The sequence below is a fragment of the Furipterus horrens genome, unplaced genomic scaffold (assembly GCF_987537825.1).
Source record: "Furipterus horrens unplaced genomic scaffold, mFurHor1.1.pri manual_scaffold_6, whole genome shotgun sequence".
NCBI classification, from domain to species: domain Eukaryota; kingdom Metazoa; phylum Chordata; class Mammalia; order Chiroptera; family Furipteridae; genus Furipterus; species Furipterus horrens.
In genome coordinates this window covers 77,180,361-77,197,153 of record NW_028327176.1, presented here as the reverse complement: position 1 = coordinate 77,197,153, position 16,793 = coordinate 77,180,361, and the positions used below count along the sequence as shown (strand labels likewise).

At 39.6% G+C, this 16,793-nt stretch overlaps 1 protein-coding gene across 1 annotated transcript in view; it reads right to left on the bottom strand.

Moving 5' to 3' along the window:
• TGFBRAP1 (transforming growth factor beta receptor associated protein 1) overlaps positions 1 to 16,793 on the bottom strand; it is a 58,154-nt gene that overhangs the window by 29,677 nt on the left and 11,684 nt on the right. Inside the window, exon 2 of the mRNA XM_090281871.1 lies at positions 7,365 to 8,065. Coding sequence (XP_090137997.1) covers positions 7,365 to 8,052 — 688 coding nt within the window. The 5' untranslated portion in view covers positions 8,053 to 8,065. The remainder of the gene's footprint in view (positions 1 to 7,364; positions 8,066 to 16,793) is intronic.

Sequence of the window (16,793 nt, the reverse complement as noted above, 5' to 3'; positions counted from 1 at the left end):
CCTTATCTTAGCTGGGAGGAAGAGTCATGGGAGGGTGAGGAATAGCTGAATTATCTGTATTTTTAAACAAGCATTATCAAAGGATAGAGTTTAAAGTCACAATAATCAATTGCATTATGCAATTTTCAACAAAATATTGCTTAAAACAGTAAAATTTAAACTAAGGCAAAAAATTAAGAACAACTTCTCATGACATGAAAGTGAACATGTCATCTTAGAAAGAAAGGCAAAATGAAAATACACAGCTTTCAAAAGTTTAAAAGTGGATTTGCATTCATTATAGTAATCTGTTTGAACTTAATTTCTGAAGCCATATAATGATGGTGGTGACTACTATGTTGTATACAGAACTTGCATATAAGTAATGCATAAGAGAGCTTACAAGTAATCTTCCAATTTGCTTATAATCATACCAATTACAAGCAGAACAACAATTAAGAGGGTTGGTTCATTCAGCATGATGTCAATGTAGTTAAGACAAAGTAAGCTTGAGGGAAAATGCGTCTTAAATGTGATTGACCATCATTTCCCTTCAATCCTAATACTAAAACCAACAAAAAGATACTGGAATGAAATGTTTTCACTATAAAACCTTTAAAACTAAAACTGGTATTGGCTCATGTATAGGCAGACTGATGGATCAAAACGGAAATCCAGAAATAGACCCAGTGAAATGAAGAAATTTAGTGTACACTAAAGGCAACCACCTAAATTAGTGAGGAAACAGGACTCTTAAATCAGTTTGATGGGATAATGAACAGCATATAGAAAAGGATAAAATTGATCCATTCCTTATACTCTGCACTATAAGAAATATAACCATAAAATTAGTAGCAGAAAACATGGGTGAATTTGTCTTTAACCTGGAAGAGGGGGAAACACCCCTAATATGCTCAAAATCAAGAAGCAATATATAAATGTTTAAGAAAAGCTTCTGCATGGTAAAAACTGGAAACAAATATTTGGAACACCTAACAGACAACAAATTGGTACTGAATATATAAAGAACACCAAAATAAATGGCTAGGGAGTACATAATTCCCCTCAGAAGGGGTATATGGAAATACCTAGCAAAATTCACATGTATTTACTCTCTGACTCAGCAATCCCGCCTCTAAAAAGCTTTCCCATAAATATACTGGAGAAATATAAAAAGATAAATCCCTATTAATACTGTAAGACTAGGAAAAACCCAAATGCCCACAAGGGGACTGATTGAATAAACTATGGTACTGCCACATGACAGAGTAGCATGAGCTATAAACAAAAGAGGAATATATATTCTCCTACAAAGTGATCTCCATAATACATTGTTGTTAAAAAAAAAAAAAAAAAGAGCCAAAAAGAGGGAGATTAAAATATTTACATATCTGTTTATATTTTTTATTTAAAAGTGAAAGGATAAACCATAAAAATAAAGGTTACCTATGGGGGAAGGAGAGAGTAGGTGAATGAGACAAGATATAACCTCTTTGACTATATCTTGTTGTATAGATCTGACTTGGAAACTTGTAAATATTTACAAAACAATAAAATAAAATGAAACAAAATAAAGCAATTTCTAAATATCAAAAGTAAAATGAAACAAGTTAATTTAACTGTATATCCAGTTGTGTAACCACACAGAAGGAAACCTATTTCAAATGACTTTAAAATACAGTTATGTGACTCTACATTCCTATATCTACCCTTCACACACACACACACACACACACACACGAAAAAGAGAACTATAAACAATCAAACTTTCCTCAGTAATTACACTGTGGGAACAGTAGTGTCAGGACTGTTATACTGTTCTGTGTACTGCAGAATAGATCAGAGCAACAATTGTGCTGGGGTGGTAGTTTATGAAAAGTTCACTGGAAAACACAGTTTTCGTTGAGTTAGATCTGACACTTGGTTTTGACTAACTTTTGGCATCTGAATCCAAAAATGACCCCAGTTTTTCTCTATCATGTCAACTTTTGAAGGTACAGGATAGCCTCCCTTTGTCCCAAAAATCATACAAAATGTACATACAAAGGAAAATAAAGAAAATTTGACCTGAATATACTGTTTATTTAGAATTATTTTGTTCATATAAAGGCTATATTGTCACTGTGAGCCAAATTGTGTACAAGTAGTAAAGTCCTGCTGCCAAACATACATATTAAGGTAAAAATTTACGCTTACAGCTTTTCCTGGAGTGTTCAATCTGTGGACAATCTCGCCTGATGCTTCAAAACAGTCAGCCATCATATGTACATCCCATATACCCTGATACTGTGCCTCTGTGACCTTCAAATCTTGGCGGAATCATTCACCTTGCTCATCACTGACTGCACCAAGGTTTTTCAGGAAGTCAGCAAGATGGCTATGCAGAAAATGCACCTTGATGCTCATGTTGCAACCAAGCATTTTGAAGCTCTCCAAGAGTTTCTGGACAATTTCAGTTAAATGCTGTGCTTGTGTATTTCCAAGAAAGTCCTTGACACAGTTTTTGAATGACAACCAAGCATTCTTTCGGAGTTCTGACATTGTCCCAATGAAATGTTCATCTTTAATGAGCTGCCGAATCTGTGGACCATCGAACACATCGACCTTTATCTTTTCAGATGACAGGCTAGGAAATGCCAAAATGAGGTACTTGAAACAGTCTCCTTCTGTTGGCAAAGCTTTAACAAATTGCTTCATGAGATCCAGTTTTATGTGCAGAGGTGGGATTGAATGTTCTTTCTATCAACAAGTGGCTCCTGTAGAATGTTTGGATCACCAGGTTTAAGGTCAGATCTTGGAGGCCAATTTGACTCCACCTAATGCTTCTCATGAACTCTGCTGTCCCACATGCACAGAAAACAGGGATACTTGGTGTATCCATGCTGCTGATCAAGAAGGAAACAGACCATTGTAAGGTCAACACAGATGATCCAATTGTGCTTGTGATACTGCAACAGATGAATGACTCTCTTTATGTCTTCATATTCTTCATGAAGACAAAATGAATGGCCAATTGGGACTGCACCAAATAAATTGCCATTGTGGAGGGGGACACACTTCAAGCTCCACTTGGAACTATTGATGAACAGTCGCCAATCAGTTGCGTTTTAGATTGGAATTCCCAACTGCTCCATTTAACCATGTATGTTATGGCAATACACAAAGCCACCGTCACTTCAAAAGTACTGCAGAAATGCACTTTCTCTTGATCGAAAGCAGGATGCCTTTACTCCTTCTTCAAGCAAGTTTTTCTCGTGCAGTCTTGATGCTAGGAGTTTGGAAGCATTTTTGGATAGTTCCAAATATCGTGCCAAATCATTCAACTCATGCTGATCAAATCCCTTACGAACTGAGTCATCTTCACTTTCAAAATCTTCATCGTTGCTGTCACTTAGTTCTTCACCATACTCCTGTTTTTTGAAAGAGGGTAGTTCAGTGAAAACTGGCACTGGGATTTCAGCTGAATGAGGCACTGGGCATATAGCTGATGGTAGGCTAGGATACTCTATTTTACATTTATTTTTCTTATTATATCCTGACGTTTTCACTATACAAAAGGAACAGTCACTTGAATGATTTCTGGGCTCTCACCAAACCATAGGTATACCAAATGACAATTTATCACGTGTTCCCTTTGTCCACATTCGTAAGCTCTCGAACACTGCTTGTGCACCTTGTGAGGTGCCCAAGACTTATCTTGATCACCAAGTTTTACTTTAAATTATGCAAAATAGGCTTGCCTGACAAATGCACTGATGTTTGTCCTTTGGGAATGGTGAAACTGCCACAGATAGAACAAAATGAATCAGGGTTGCTTAGGCACTTACGATGAGAAATAGCAGAGGCAGACATGAGCTGAAGGAAAGGAAATAAGTACGTATGTAAATAAAAAAATAAATTCTGCTAACTCCTTGTATACAGTGAAGAACTTGGACTACACTTCCGAATACAATTCACTATATAGAGCGGCAAACAACCTCTCACCACACTGTCTCATGTGTAACTGAATAACCTAGACACATAGTAATCTGTCACTGGTAACCCAAGGTCACCCCCCACCCCTCCCTACTCAAGGGAGGTTTGCTCTCAGTCAATAGGAGAGCACCAGTGCTTCCCTTGATCCAGGCTAGATCCAGCCTAGAGTGGTTGCATTAAGATAAGCTGTACAGAAAAAAACTTAATGGGAAAGAAGAAAACTAACTGCAGTTTTGAAATCAGCATGCCTATTTAAGTCTAAAACGGCTGAAAAATCAAACTCAACAGGAATTATGTTAAAAATTGTTCCCCAGTGTTTTCAGTGTGGTTGGAAGGAGATGCAGGTACACAGGTAGATGAGGTCAGTGTCCTGCTGCCCTGAACTGATTCTATCAGTATGATCTCATACTGGATTTCACCTAAAAAAAAGCAAACTTCTGAGCTCTACCTACTGAAGGTCTAGAGGCAATGGACAACAAGCTCCTCTAGTACTCTGACTATTGTCTCTAAATATCAGGGTCCCCTGCAGAAGTGGTGGAAGCCAGATCTAGGGCAGGAAATGTGCCAAGTGAACTTGGAACACCTTGCCAACCAGAAGGCAAGGAAGCTAATAAAGTTCTAGGGTCATGTGAAGGGGACTTAGCCATCAACCTGAATAAGCTCCCCCTAAGTGCAGATGGACTAAAATATACTGTATATGTTAAAATCCATGATTCATAACTACAATTTTAAAAAGTTACTTCTGGAAGAGAGAAGGGATCACCTTATTGAAAATCTTCTCATCTTGCCTTTCTTACAAAAGCTACTTGGGGGCAACCAAATAGTCAGTGAGAAGCTTCTCTTCCCCAAGGAATTGCTGTTCGCATATGAAAGAGGAACAGAAATAGAATGTTGACATTTTGAAGATCCTAATGATTTAAAGGATGTAGGCAATACTCATCAATAGTTACTAACAACATAAAGAGAGATAATAAGAAATTATGCAACCCTGATAGAAGTCCTCAGCCACCTATAAATAAATCTTGCCTCCCTGAAACAAGCAAATAAAAAAACCACTTGAATCTGATAAATCCTCTCATGTTACCAGTTAGCAGGAAGCACAAGCTCAGCCTTACATATTCAACAATATAAGGGGACAAAATCATTAAAATTCAGACTATGGAAAATTATAGGTGAAACGATCCAATTTCTTCAATAAAAAATTAAAGGAAAAAACAGGAGGGGGAACTTAAAGATAAGAGAAACTTAACAGATCTGTCAAGCAGTCGTGATGTATGGGCCTTGTATGAATCTGATTCAAACTGAAAATGAATATGCATACACTTAAACATAAATGTATGAACATATGTACTTATATGTCTCTCTCTACATGAATAATAGAAATATGACATGCCTTGATATTTGATATTTTTCAATTACTGCTTAATTTTTTTAGGTATGTAATGGTATTGCGGTTTTCTTCTTTTTTTAAAAAAACAGAACTACATACTGAAATGTTTACAGGTAAAATGATATTATGTCTGTTTTTGGCTTCAAAACAAATGAGCAGGGGGAGTGGGTAGTGGTACAAATCAAACAGCTGGCAAGGACCTGGTAGTGGTGGAAGCTGGGTGATGGGTACGTTGAGGTCATTACACTACTCTCTTCTACTATATGTTTATATGTTTTCCAAAATAAAAATTTTTCATTAAAGTTGGAAATTTTTTTTTAAAGGTGATGAGATAAAAAACATTTTTTCCCAAAAAGTAAAAATCTGAGCTATCGAGCCATGAAAAGAAGTGGAGGAAATTTAAATGAATATGACTAAGTGAAGCCCATGTGAGAAGGCTACACACTGTATCATTTCAACTAGATGATGCTGGAAAGATGAGTGGTATCCAAGGGTGAGAGGGCTGGGCTGCACAGATAAAGCACAAATAATTGTTTTTTTGTAAATTATTGATTGATTGATTTGATAGAGATGGGAGGGGCACACACAAAACATCAATTTGTTGTTCCACAAAACTGTTCATTCATTGGTTGCTTCTTGTATGGGCCCTGAGCAAGGACTGAACCTGCAACCTTGGAGTATTGAGATGATGCTCTAACCAACTGAGCTACCGGCCAGGGTGCACAGAGGATTTTAAAGTAGTGAAAAATACTCTTTATGATACCATGTATATTTCATCTACATCTTTCCAAACCCATAGAGTGCACAACACTAAGAGAGCACCCTGATATAAACTATGGACTTTGGGTGATTATAATAACTTAATGTAGATTCATCCATTAAAACAAATACACCACTTAGAAGATAATGATAGGGGATGCTGTGTGTGTGTAGGGGCACAGGGAATATGGGAACTCTGTACTTTCTGCCCAACTTTGCAATGAACCTAAAACTGCTCTAATAAATAGTCTATTTTAAAAAAGTAAAAATCAAGAAGTGTACATTACCTAGGTCATGATCTCAATTTTTGCTATTACCAGAAAATGTTTGTACCCATCACTGTGAAATGAGAAAGCTGCACACATTTCTCTAGGGTAAAGCATCACAGCAGCACCTGAGCAACACACACACATACACACACCCCTGTAACATGAGCCATTCACAACCGAAAGAATACATCACAAGCCATCAGTGAAATTAACAGCTCTGCTTCTTAATTTCAATAAGGCAGGGTAGAGAATTAGGAAGATCACAGAAAACAGTCAAAGCCCCTTCAAGGAACTGGCTACTAGAACCTTTTGGTGGGATGAAATCTCAGTCATTTAAGAGGAAATCGTATATGTAACACTGAAGTCTCCACATCTGAAAAAAACTACCAGTGAGCTACCTCAAATCCTTTTAGCATGCAGAGTAAAAATTATCAACTGACAAACCCACACGCTTGAGAAAATCTTATGAGGTAGTCTTACAGATTTTTATTTTTATAGTTATTTACTTAAAAAGAACTTTCTCTCCAAAGCCATCTTCAGGCTTCATGTTAGCACAAAATAAAACTAAAGAAACTAAATGAAGAAACAAAACAGACACAGACTCACAGATACAGAGAACAGACACTGTTGTCAGACGAAAGGTCTGGGGGACTGGACCAAAGGGTGAAGAGAGCAAGACGTACAAAATTGGCAGTTACAGAATAGTAATGGGGATGCAAAGTACAGCACAGGGAATATAGTTAATAATATTGTAATAACTATGTATGCTGCCAGTGGGAACTTGAAATATTGGGGGAATCACTTTGTAAAGTACTGATATATGACTCTCTAACCACTACGCTGTACACCTAAAACTAATACAAAATAATACTGAAGGTAAATTGTAATTGAAAAATAACATTTTTAAAAACCAGCATGAAGTCATGGAGATAACCAAAGAAAATGGGCAGATGGGAGGCGAAGGTTAGTGGCAGCGACGGCACCCTGCTCACCCAGTCCTCCTGGGCCCGCCAGGAGGAATTCCTGTCTCCCTATCCTCTTGACGATGGGACGCTTCTCCTCACTGCAGTACGGAAACAGGTCCTGGGCGATGCCTGTGTTGTAGTTCAGGATGATGTACTGGGTGGTCAGAGCCAGGCACAGGAAGTGGCCATCCACAGCCACAGCCAAGGGCTGCTCGGGTGTGGATACTTCCCTGATTATCTGAACCCGGTCCTCATACACCAGGAACACCTGAATGGTTCTGCGTTTCACAGAGATGATGCAGACTTCCACACAAAATGGGTCCCCTCTCACAGGGTTCTCGTTCACGGCCAACGCCACAGCCCCTTTGATGCGGGCCCCTGAGGGGACTGGCTCCAGGTTCAGCATGTTAACCAGAGTTATGGAGCTGTCACAGAGCACCAGCAGTCTGTGGAGAGCTGACGCCGCTCGCAGCTCATTCACTGGTTTTTTGAAACCCAGGTGTCTGTGCAGCTGCTTAGTGGCAGTGAATGTGGCTGTCCCAGCAGGCAGAGTCTTCTCCTCCAGCAGGAAGTGGTAGATGGAGCCGTCAGTGGTGCCCACATAGAGGTTCTTGCTGCAGCACTCCACGCACTCGATGCTGACACGCTCCCTGTCGCCTGTGAGCAGCTCCCGCTCCACAGCGGAGACCAACGTGAAGGCCTTGGTGCTCATCATGCCTGCTGCTAGTCTGCAAGAAGAGGAAAAGGAAAAGGTAATGTGCCATTCCAGGTCACAAAAACATGCACTGATTCCTCAGTTACAGTTTCAGGGAAATGAAATCATTTAACACTGTTAAAAACAGTGAAGGAAAAAGAGATTTCCCGGTCACCCCTTTCCCACCAGACCAATGGGAGACCCCAGCGGGAGAGCTGTCTGCTCATCCTCAACAGAACTGGGGTTTCTATGGAGCTTCCTTGCATTTTTCTTGGGAGACATACCTGTAGGCAGACGACACGCACATGTATTCACCCACAGACAACACAACAAAAACATTGTGGAAAAAGGCAAACATGGTCCTCAGTAATCTGCTTAGAGCTTCTGATTTTGCGTTGAAGTGAGTGGTGGACACAACTAACTACATATGTTGCTAAAACACTGAGCTCCTCATCTTGGCTCCTTTGTGTTCTTCCCAATAACAGTGAACGCATTTGTGGAGAGTAGTAAAGATATCCTCAAATTTCCAAGTCTCTCAGGTGAATTTGGGAGAAGGCCTGACATGGCAGTTAATGATTACTCCTACTGGAAGACAGGCTGCTCCCAACTCCAACCCACGGCTTCCTACTTCTTCCTCTGAAAAGGGCTCCTGATTCACAAAGCCAGAAGTGGCAGAAATGGGTAAGAAGGCCTTTCCCTAATTTCTCAGCCGGCAGGAAAGCAGACACACACACGGCAGGGAGGAGTGCCTGATATCCTCAAGTAGAGGGAGATCCCCGAGCTCTGAGAGGACCACAGAGAACTGACAGGAGTTAGAGAGAAGCTACTAGAACTCTTCTGCCACTTCAAGATGTCCCAAAACAGGGTTGTCTCATGAAAGACTAAATTGCTTAATCCTTTGAGGTATCCTAGCAAAGCCTAGAAAAGTTCCTGGAAATAGTCAAGAAAGATTTATGCATCAGGGAACGGTAGTAGTCAACTCAAAGATTTTAGAATTCTTCAATTTCTTATACCCCCCCATCCACTGGGGTGGAGACAGATACACATGAGTGAAACTCCAATTCCCCTCCCCAAGTCAACGGAATTCCCAGGGAGGATGGTATCCCACGTCTGGGGATAAGGTTTTCCACTAGACACCACCAGAGTTCCTTCCTATCCCTTTACTGTTACTTAGTAGCAATGTGACCTTGGGAAGCTGACTTGTCTTCTCCCTGCCTGTTTCCTTACCTGTGAAATGAGAGTAAGGACAGCATCTACTTCATATGATTCTTTGAGGATTAAGTAAATCAGCTCAAGTATGCACTCAGTAAAAGCTAGTGTTTTTTTTTTTTTTTTTAATCTAATTAATGTAGCTCCCTCAAGACCCCAGTTTACTCCGTTTTTATTTCCCAAGCTGGGCACCAAGAAATGGAACAATGCTGTCTTCTGCCCTGAGCTGTGGGTAATCTGTGTGCACCTCCTCCGACTAACAGACTAAAACATAAACCAGACATTCACGCTCACACACCAGATACACACATACGCCCCTGTATATTCATTTCATTTACATGAGCTCATCTTCCCAGAGCTATGGAAAAGAGGTGGGAAAGTAAGCACTGAGGCTCAGAAGGCCTCACAGAGAAGAAGTCATGTCCAGGAACTCCCCAGGGTCCCCAGGAAAGCTTAGGGTGGGGGGAAGGGTGGGCTTTTGACAAGACCATCTATTTGTCATGACCAAACAGAATCACCAAAATACAACCTAGACAATACTTTTTCCATTTAAATTCTAATGAATTAAACAAATATTTAAATGCAAGCTTTGAAACATCCTAAGTCTGTGAAAGCAGAGTAATACAAAATAGTTATGTTTTCATCAATGGATCAATAGGGTGTCTTCTAAAATGGCAAGACAGAGTGATTCCACTATTTAAAATATGAAATGTATTGCTCGCTTTGCAGGAGGAATAGAGGAACAAGCTTTAGACACTCATAGTCAAACCTCTCTATTTAATTTTTTAAAATTATATTGTCCAAAATTCTGGCCTCTATCTTTACTTAACATGAGGGATAAACAAAAGAGGTTTGCAGTAAAGAACACAGTTGACTCTTGAACAATGTGGGGTTAGAGGTGCCCACCTGCTGCGCAGTTGAAAATCCATATATAAATTAAATTGGTCCCCTGCACATGTGGATTCCCAACCTTGAACAACACAAGTTTGAAATTGCATGGGTCAAGTGAACTGAGTGAGTCAACTTGAACTGCAGTCTACTGAGTTGTTTGGGCTGACTGAAAAAAATCTACATATAAGTGGACCTGCACAGTTCAACCCCACATTGTTCAAGGGTCAATTGGATATAGAAAGAATTAAACACTTCATAGTTAGTTTAAATACTGGGGTGGACAGAGAAGTAAAGAGGAAGAAGAGTCGTAAGAAAAGCTGTTTATTAAAGTTATAATTCTATAATATTTTAAAAGACATGCAACATTGCTTCATTATCTGGTAATCAGTTACTCAAGTCTTCCTAAAGATAAGCTTCCTACTATAGGCCTTTAAATAAAGGACCTTTCTTTAATAACTAAATGATAATTTAGAAAAAGCAGAAGGAAAATAATGTCAGCATCACAGCAGAGTAAAACATTCCTTTTTATCCCTCTTTTTAAACAACAAATTAGACATTCACCCACAAACAAGAGCACTCTTGGGGGTGTTGTGGGATCAGACACCATACACTAAGGGACTCAGCTGGAGGCTCAGCCATGTATGTATCTAGTAAAAGGTACAGAGAATTTGGATTGCCTGTGGAACCAAAGGGGCCAGCAAACCTGCCCAGGCTCCTCTTGCCATGGTTGGGATAAAAACCTAGAGAATGCTGACCTGGGCACACATATAGACAAGAGAGAGAATTTGCAGAGCTCCAGACGTCCTGCAGGGAGATTCCAGCATGCCACTGGCCGGAGGTGGGGGTAGGGGTGGAGAATAGAACAAACAAACAAACAAACTATGAGTTTGGTCCCGGCAGAGGCAGTGGCAGAGAAACTTACCCAGCACTGCATGTGCCAGGGAAACACTGCGCAGGAACAGAGCCATCTGGCTGCGGCAGCCTCTCCCATGAGGGGAAAGGAGAGTGGTGAGTGAGTGCCCGGTTACCCAGCTGTGCGGGATGAGGCTAGAGAAACCCATTTCTTCCCAGCAGAGCCCAGAGTACAGGACCTCCAAGACTGGGGGAAGAAGGATTGGGAAAGAGGCAAAAAAAGTGTGAAGGGGAATTAAAGGAATCCTATGTAGCAGGAAGTACAACAGCTAGCCTGGGGGAGTCCTGCACCCAGGCCTCTCCCTGCTGGGTCTGCAGGCACCCCCAGGGCCTGAGCGCTAAACCCACAGCTCCCCTGACTCTGCAGCCAGCCCCTCATGTGTGCTTCTGTGTGCAGCTTAAGGAGAGAGAGCTGTGCAAGCCAGAAACCACAAGCTTGAGCTACAGCACCATCTGCTGGAAAACGAGAGAGGCCAGCAGTGAGTTCTAAGAACTGAAGACATAAAAAGCTTAAGAATTTGACCGAAGGGAAAGCAAGAAGAATGGAGCAGGTGTACCCACAGAGAAGGAGAAAACCCAGATAAAAACACCATCAAACAGAATACCCCATCGAAGCCAACTAGCAAAGATTTAGGAGGTGTCTGCTACTTCAAATGCAAATGCAGCAGTGAAAAATTACAGGGAACATGAAAGATTAAGAAAATATGTCATCACCAAAAGAAAATAATTCTCCACTGAGTTCAAAGGCACATAATTTGTGACCTAGCCAATAAAGAATTCAAAAACTGCTGTCTTTAAGAAACTCAATGAGCTACAAGAGAATTCAGAAAGGCAATTCACCAAAATCTCAAAAAAATACTCGCTCAAAATGAGACTTTTAACCAAATAAATAGAAATCATAAAAAAGAGAAACCACAGAAATTCTGGAGCTGGAGAACTCAAAAGAGTGAAGTGAAAAAGGTAATAGAGGGCACCTGCTGGACAGCAGAGCAAATGGAAGATAGGCTGAGCTAGAGGATAGGAACTGTGAAATGACAGGGAAGAACAAAGAAAAAAGAATGAAAAGAGTAAAGAAAAAGTGTGTGATCAATGGGATTCCAGAGGAGAAGAGAGGAAGAAGGAAGCAGAAAATTTATTTAAAGAAATAATAGCTGATGATTTCCCAAACCCAGGAAGATAACTAGATATCCAAGCTCACAAAGCTAATAGATTACCCTATTATCTCAATGCAAAAAGACCTTCTCCAAGACACATTATATGAAATTGTGAAAAAACAAAAAGAATTCTAGAAGGGGGGGGGCACTGTAATCTACAAACAACAGAACCCCATTAGGTTATCAACAGATTTCTCAGCAGAATCTATACAAGTCAAGAGAGAGTGGGGTGACATATTCAAAGTGTTGAAATATAAAAACTGCCTGCCAAGAATATTTTTTCCTTCAAATATAAAGGAGAAATAAAGACTTCTCCAGACATTCACACCGCCACCAAACCTTCCTTGCAAGAAATGGTAATCAGCACCATGAAAATATACAAAAATACATGAAACACTATAAAGGTAAACATATCAGTCAGACTTAGAAAACTCAATATGTAACAGGATGTGCTAACCACTTAAGTATAGTGTAAAGGTCAAAGGAAAAAATATCAGAAATAACTACAGCTACTAATATGTTGATGAATACACAATATAAAAAACCAGAGGTAAATGATGACATCAAAAACACAAAAGGGGGAGTTAAAGGGTGAAGCCTTTGTAGATGATCTAAGTTAAATTGCTATCAGTTTAAAATAGACAGTTGTATCTATGACATGTCTTATGTAAGCCTCATGGCACCACAAAGCCAAAATCTAGAGCCGATGCACAGGAGATAACGGGGGTAGAGAGCACACCACCATGGAAAATCACCAACTTCCAAAGGCAGGCAGAAACTGAAGGAGAAAGAAACAAAAACACAAAACAACCAGAAAATAATAAAATGGCATTAATAGCACCACAAATATTAAATACTAACATTAGAAATATAATAATGTTAGCCCTGTGGGTCAGTGGATCAAGCGCCAGCCTGTGAACCAAAAGGTGGCAGTTTCAATTCCCAGTCAGGGCACATGCCTGGGTTGCAGGCCAGGCCCCCAGTTGGGGGCGTGTGAGAGGCAACCAATCGATGAAACTCTCACACATTGATGTTTCTGTCCCTCTCTTTCTCCCTCCCTTACCCTCTCTCTAAAATTAAATCAATAAAATCTTTTAAAAAAGAAATATAATAATATTAGAAACATAATAATGTTATAAAACATTAACTCTAAATGTAAATGGAATAAATTCAAAGGCAAAGAGTGGCTGGATGGATTAAAAAAAATAAGACTTACTATACGCTGCCTACAAGAGACTTATTTCTGCTTTAAAGATACACATAGGCTCAAAATGAAAGGAAGAGAAGAGATATTCCACACAAGTAGAAACCAAAATAAAGTGCAGATAGCTGTACTTATAGCAGACAAAACAGACTTTAAGCCAAAATCAGTAACAACAGACAAAAAAGGTCCATATATAATGATAAAGGGGTAAATTTATCAAGAAGATGACAATCATAGATATATAAGCACCCAACATTGGAGCACCTAACTCGTCGGCAGCCGTCCGTCTCGAGAGATGATGGTGTAGCTTCTTAAGAGTCTATCTGCACCGCCGAGAATGGTTGTGCAGTCCGACTCGGAAGTGACACGGTATCTGTCTCCTCCCGTGTTGAATCGACTCTTGTGATGATGCTGGAGTGTCCTCTCCAGTGAAGCTGAAGCTACAGAGCCTCGAGAGACGATGGTGTAGCTTCTTAAGAGTCTATCTGCACCGCCGAGAATGGCTGTGCAGTCCGACTCGGGAGTGACACGGTATCTGTCTCCTCCCGTGTTGAGTCGACATCTTGCGATGACGCTGGAGTGTCCTCTCCAGTGAAGCTACAAAGCCTGGGCAGGGTGATATGGAGGGTCTGCTGTTGCCCATGCAGCAGACCCCCCCTCTCTTCGCAGCTGAAGGGTCCAAGGGAAAGACGGAGTCAATACAGCTTGGCTTCAGGTGTGCCACAGGAGTTGCCGGTGTTGACTACAACGTCAAACCGCCTTAGGGACTCCGGCTCCGGATTTTCTGTCGGGGTTTACTCCCTTAGCCTTTCCCCTGAAGAGGTATGCCGCAAGGCAGCGGAGGTTTTTTGGAATCAGAGTTTTCCTTCTCTGATGTGCCCTGACTGGAAGATCGAACCAGCGACACTTAGCTCGCAGGCCGACGCTCAATCCACTGAGCCAAACCAGCCAGGGTAGCACCTAACTATAATAAGCAAATACAACAAATCTGAAGGGAGAAATAGATAATACAATAATACATAATACAGGACTTCAATAGCCCACTGTCAGCAATGGATAGATCAGAGAGAAAATCAAAAAGGAGACAATGGACTTGAGCCATACATTAAATCAAAAGAGTTAGCATCTATAAAATATTCCATCCAACAGAAGCAGATACACGTTCTTCTCAAGCGCACACTGAACACTCTCCAGAGTAGACCATATGACAGAACACAAAACAAGTCTTAGCCAACTTAAAAACACTGAAACTATACCAAGTGTCTTTGCCATCACAGTGGTATAAAATTAGAAATCAACAACAAGAGGACCTGATACCATAAAACTCCTGGGAAAAAACATAGGGAAGAAACTCCTTGATGTTGGACTGGGTAATGATTTTTAGCACAAGCAACAAAAGCAAAAATCAACAAGTAGGACTACATCAAACTAAAAAGCTCTGCACAACAAAAGAAACAAGTCAAAGAAAGAAAGGCAACCTATGGAATGGGAGAATATTTGCAAAGCATACATCTGATAAGGGGTTAATGTCCAAAATATATAAACAACTCATACAAATTAATAACAACAAAAACCAAACAATCCAATAAAGGTGGGCAGAGAAACAAACAGAAGACATTTTTTCAAAGAAGACATCCAAACAGCCAACAGGTATATGAACAGCTGCTCAACATCAGTAATTATCAGGGAAATGCAAATCAAAACACCTGTTACAATACCTATCACCTAGAAGACAAGAGATAAATGTGGGTGAGGATGTGGAGATAAAGGAGCCCTTGCTACACTGCTTGTTGGAATGTAAATTGGTGCAGCCACTATGTATAACAAAGTGGAAGTCCCTCCAATAATTAAAAATAGAACTACCGTATAATACAGCAATTCCAATTCTGGGTAAATATCCAAAGAAAACTAAAACAGGAGTTCAGAGAGATATCTGCACTCTCATGTTCACTGCAGCTTTATTCACAAGAGCCAAAACATGAAAACAATCTAAATGTCTGTCAACAGATGAATGGCTAAAGATATTGTCATATTTATGGTGGTTACCAGGAACTGAAGAGTGAAGAATCGAGGAGATGTTGTTTAAGGGTACAACCTTGGAACTAGTAGATAAATCATTCCTGGAGAGCTAATACACAGCATAGTGACTATCAACAATACTGTATTATGAACTTCACAGTTGCTAAAACAGAATTACACAAAGGTAAACTGAAAGCTAACAAAGTAACATTCTGGTACTTGAAAAAAATGATGTATTTGGTTAAGCAGTGGAAAATTTTCTCCATGGTCTAGTTCACATGATAAATTTACTTAAATATGAATCATAAAGATAAATAAAAAGATGATAATAATACCTCCCTCTATTATTACTATTATTAAGTCCAACTTACTAGGGTCTGAATTCAGAGAGGTTTCAACATGGTAATAAAATTAAAAATTTCTTTAAGGTGTGATTTCTTTATTGTGTGATTTCAAGCTGACCTGAAATTTAAAGTACTGTAACTTTTTGTTAGAATGTCACCTTTAAAGCATGATTATAATTTAAAAGATGAACATTTTAATATTTTTCTCAAAACTGCAAAATACATACCTAGTTAGGGAAAGAAATTAAACAATATTAGTAATTTGTGGACAACAGTTTAAAAAAAGATTAACTACAAATGCAATAAGCACCTCTAAGTGTGAAAAAAAAGAACTACAAGAAGACATTTCCATATCCCAAGAGTCTTCTAACATCATTAAGGAAATAGGACTAGAAAAATAATCAAGTATACATAAAGCAATATGTGCTAAGGGCCACAATTAAAATACTAGTAATTACTTTCTACCAAACTAAGATCACACACACAGTCACTAGTGATAATTTGAATCTAAGTGAGCGTCTTTGAAAATGCTAATATAAAAATACTAATTTTTTTCTACAGATGTATACAGAAACACTATCTTTTAGTTAACACCTGTGGCCACTGTTAAAAGAACTTGTTGTTTTGGCACCTTCCCTGAGGCATTTAGGTTTCCTAAGATTCAGCTCAAAAACAATTTCATGCTTTCAGCTGCACATGGAGCTGGACAGCAGAGATTTTGATATTGCCCGTAAGTGTAAAAAAGATTTTTATGTATTTTTTTTTTGAGAGTTTATTTATTTATTCTAAGAGAGCAGGGAAGGGAGGGATAAAGAGAAGGTGAGAAACATCAGTGTTAGAGACAAACATGTCTTGACCGGGACCAAACCTGCAACCTTTGCGCTTTGCAGGACAACACCCAACCAATTGAGCCAGGGGATTTTTCCGTATTCTTTACAACAGCTATATAGGTTTCTAGAGGTCCTACTTCTTTCCATGGCACATAGTCAAGCCTAGGAGAGCACATTTTAATGAGGGGACATGTCCCAC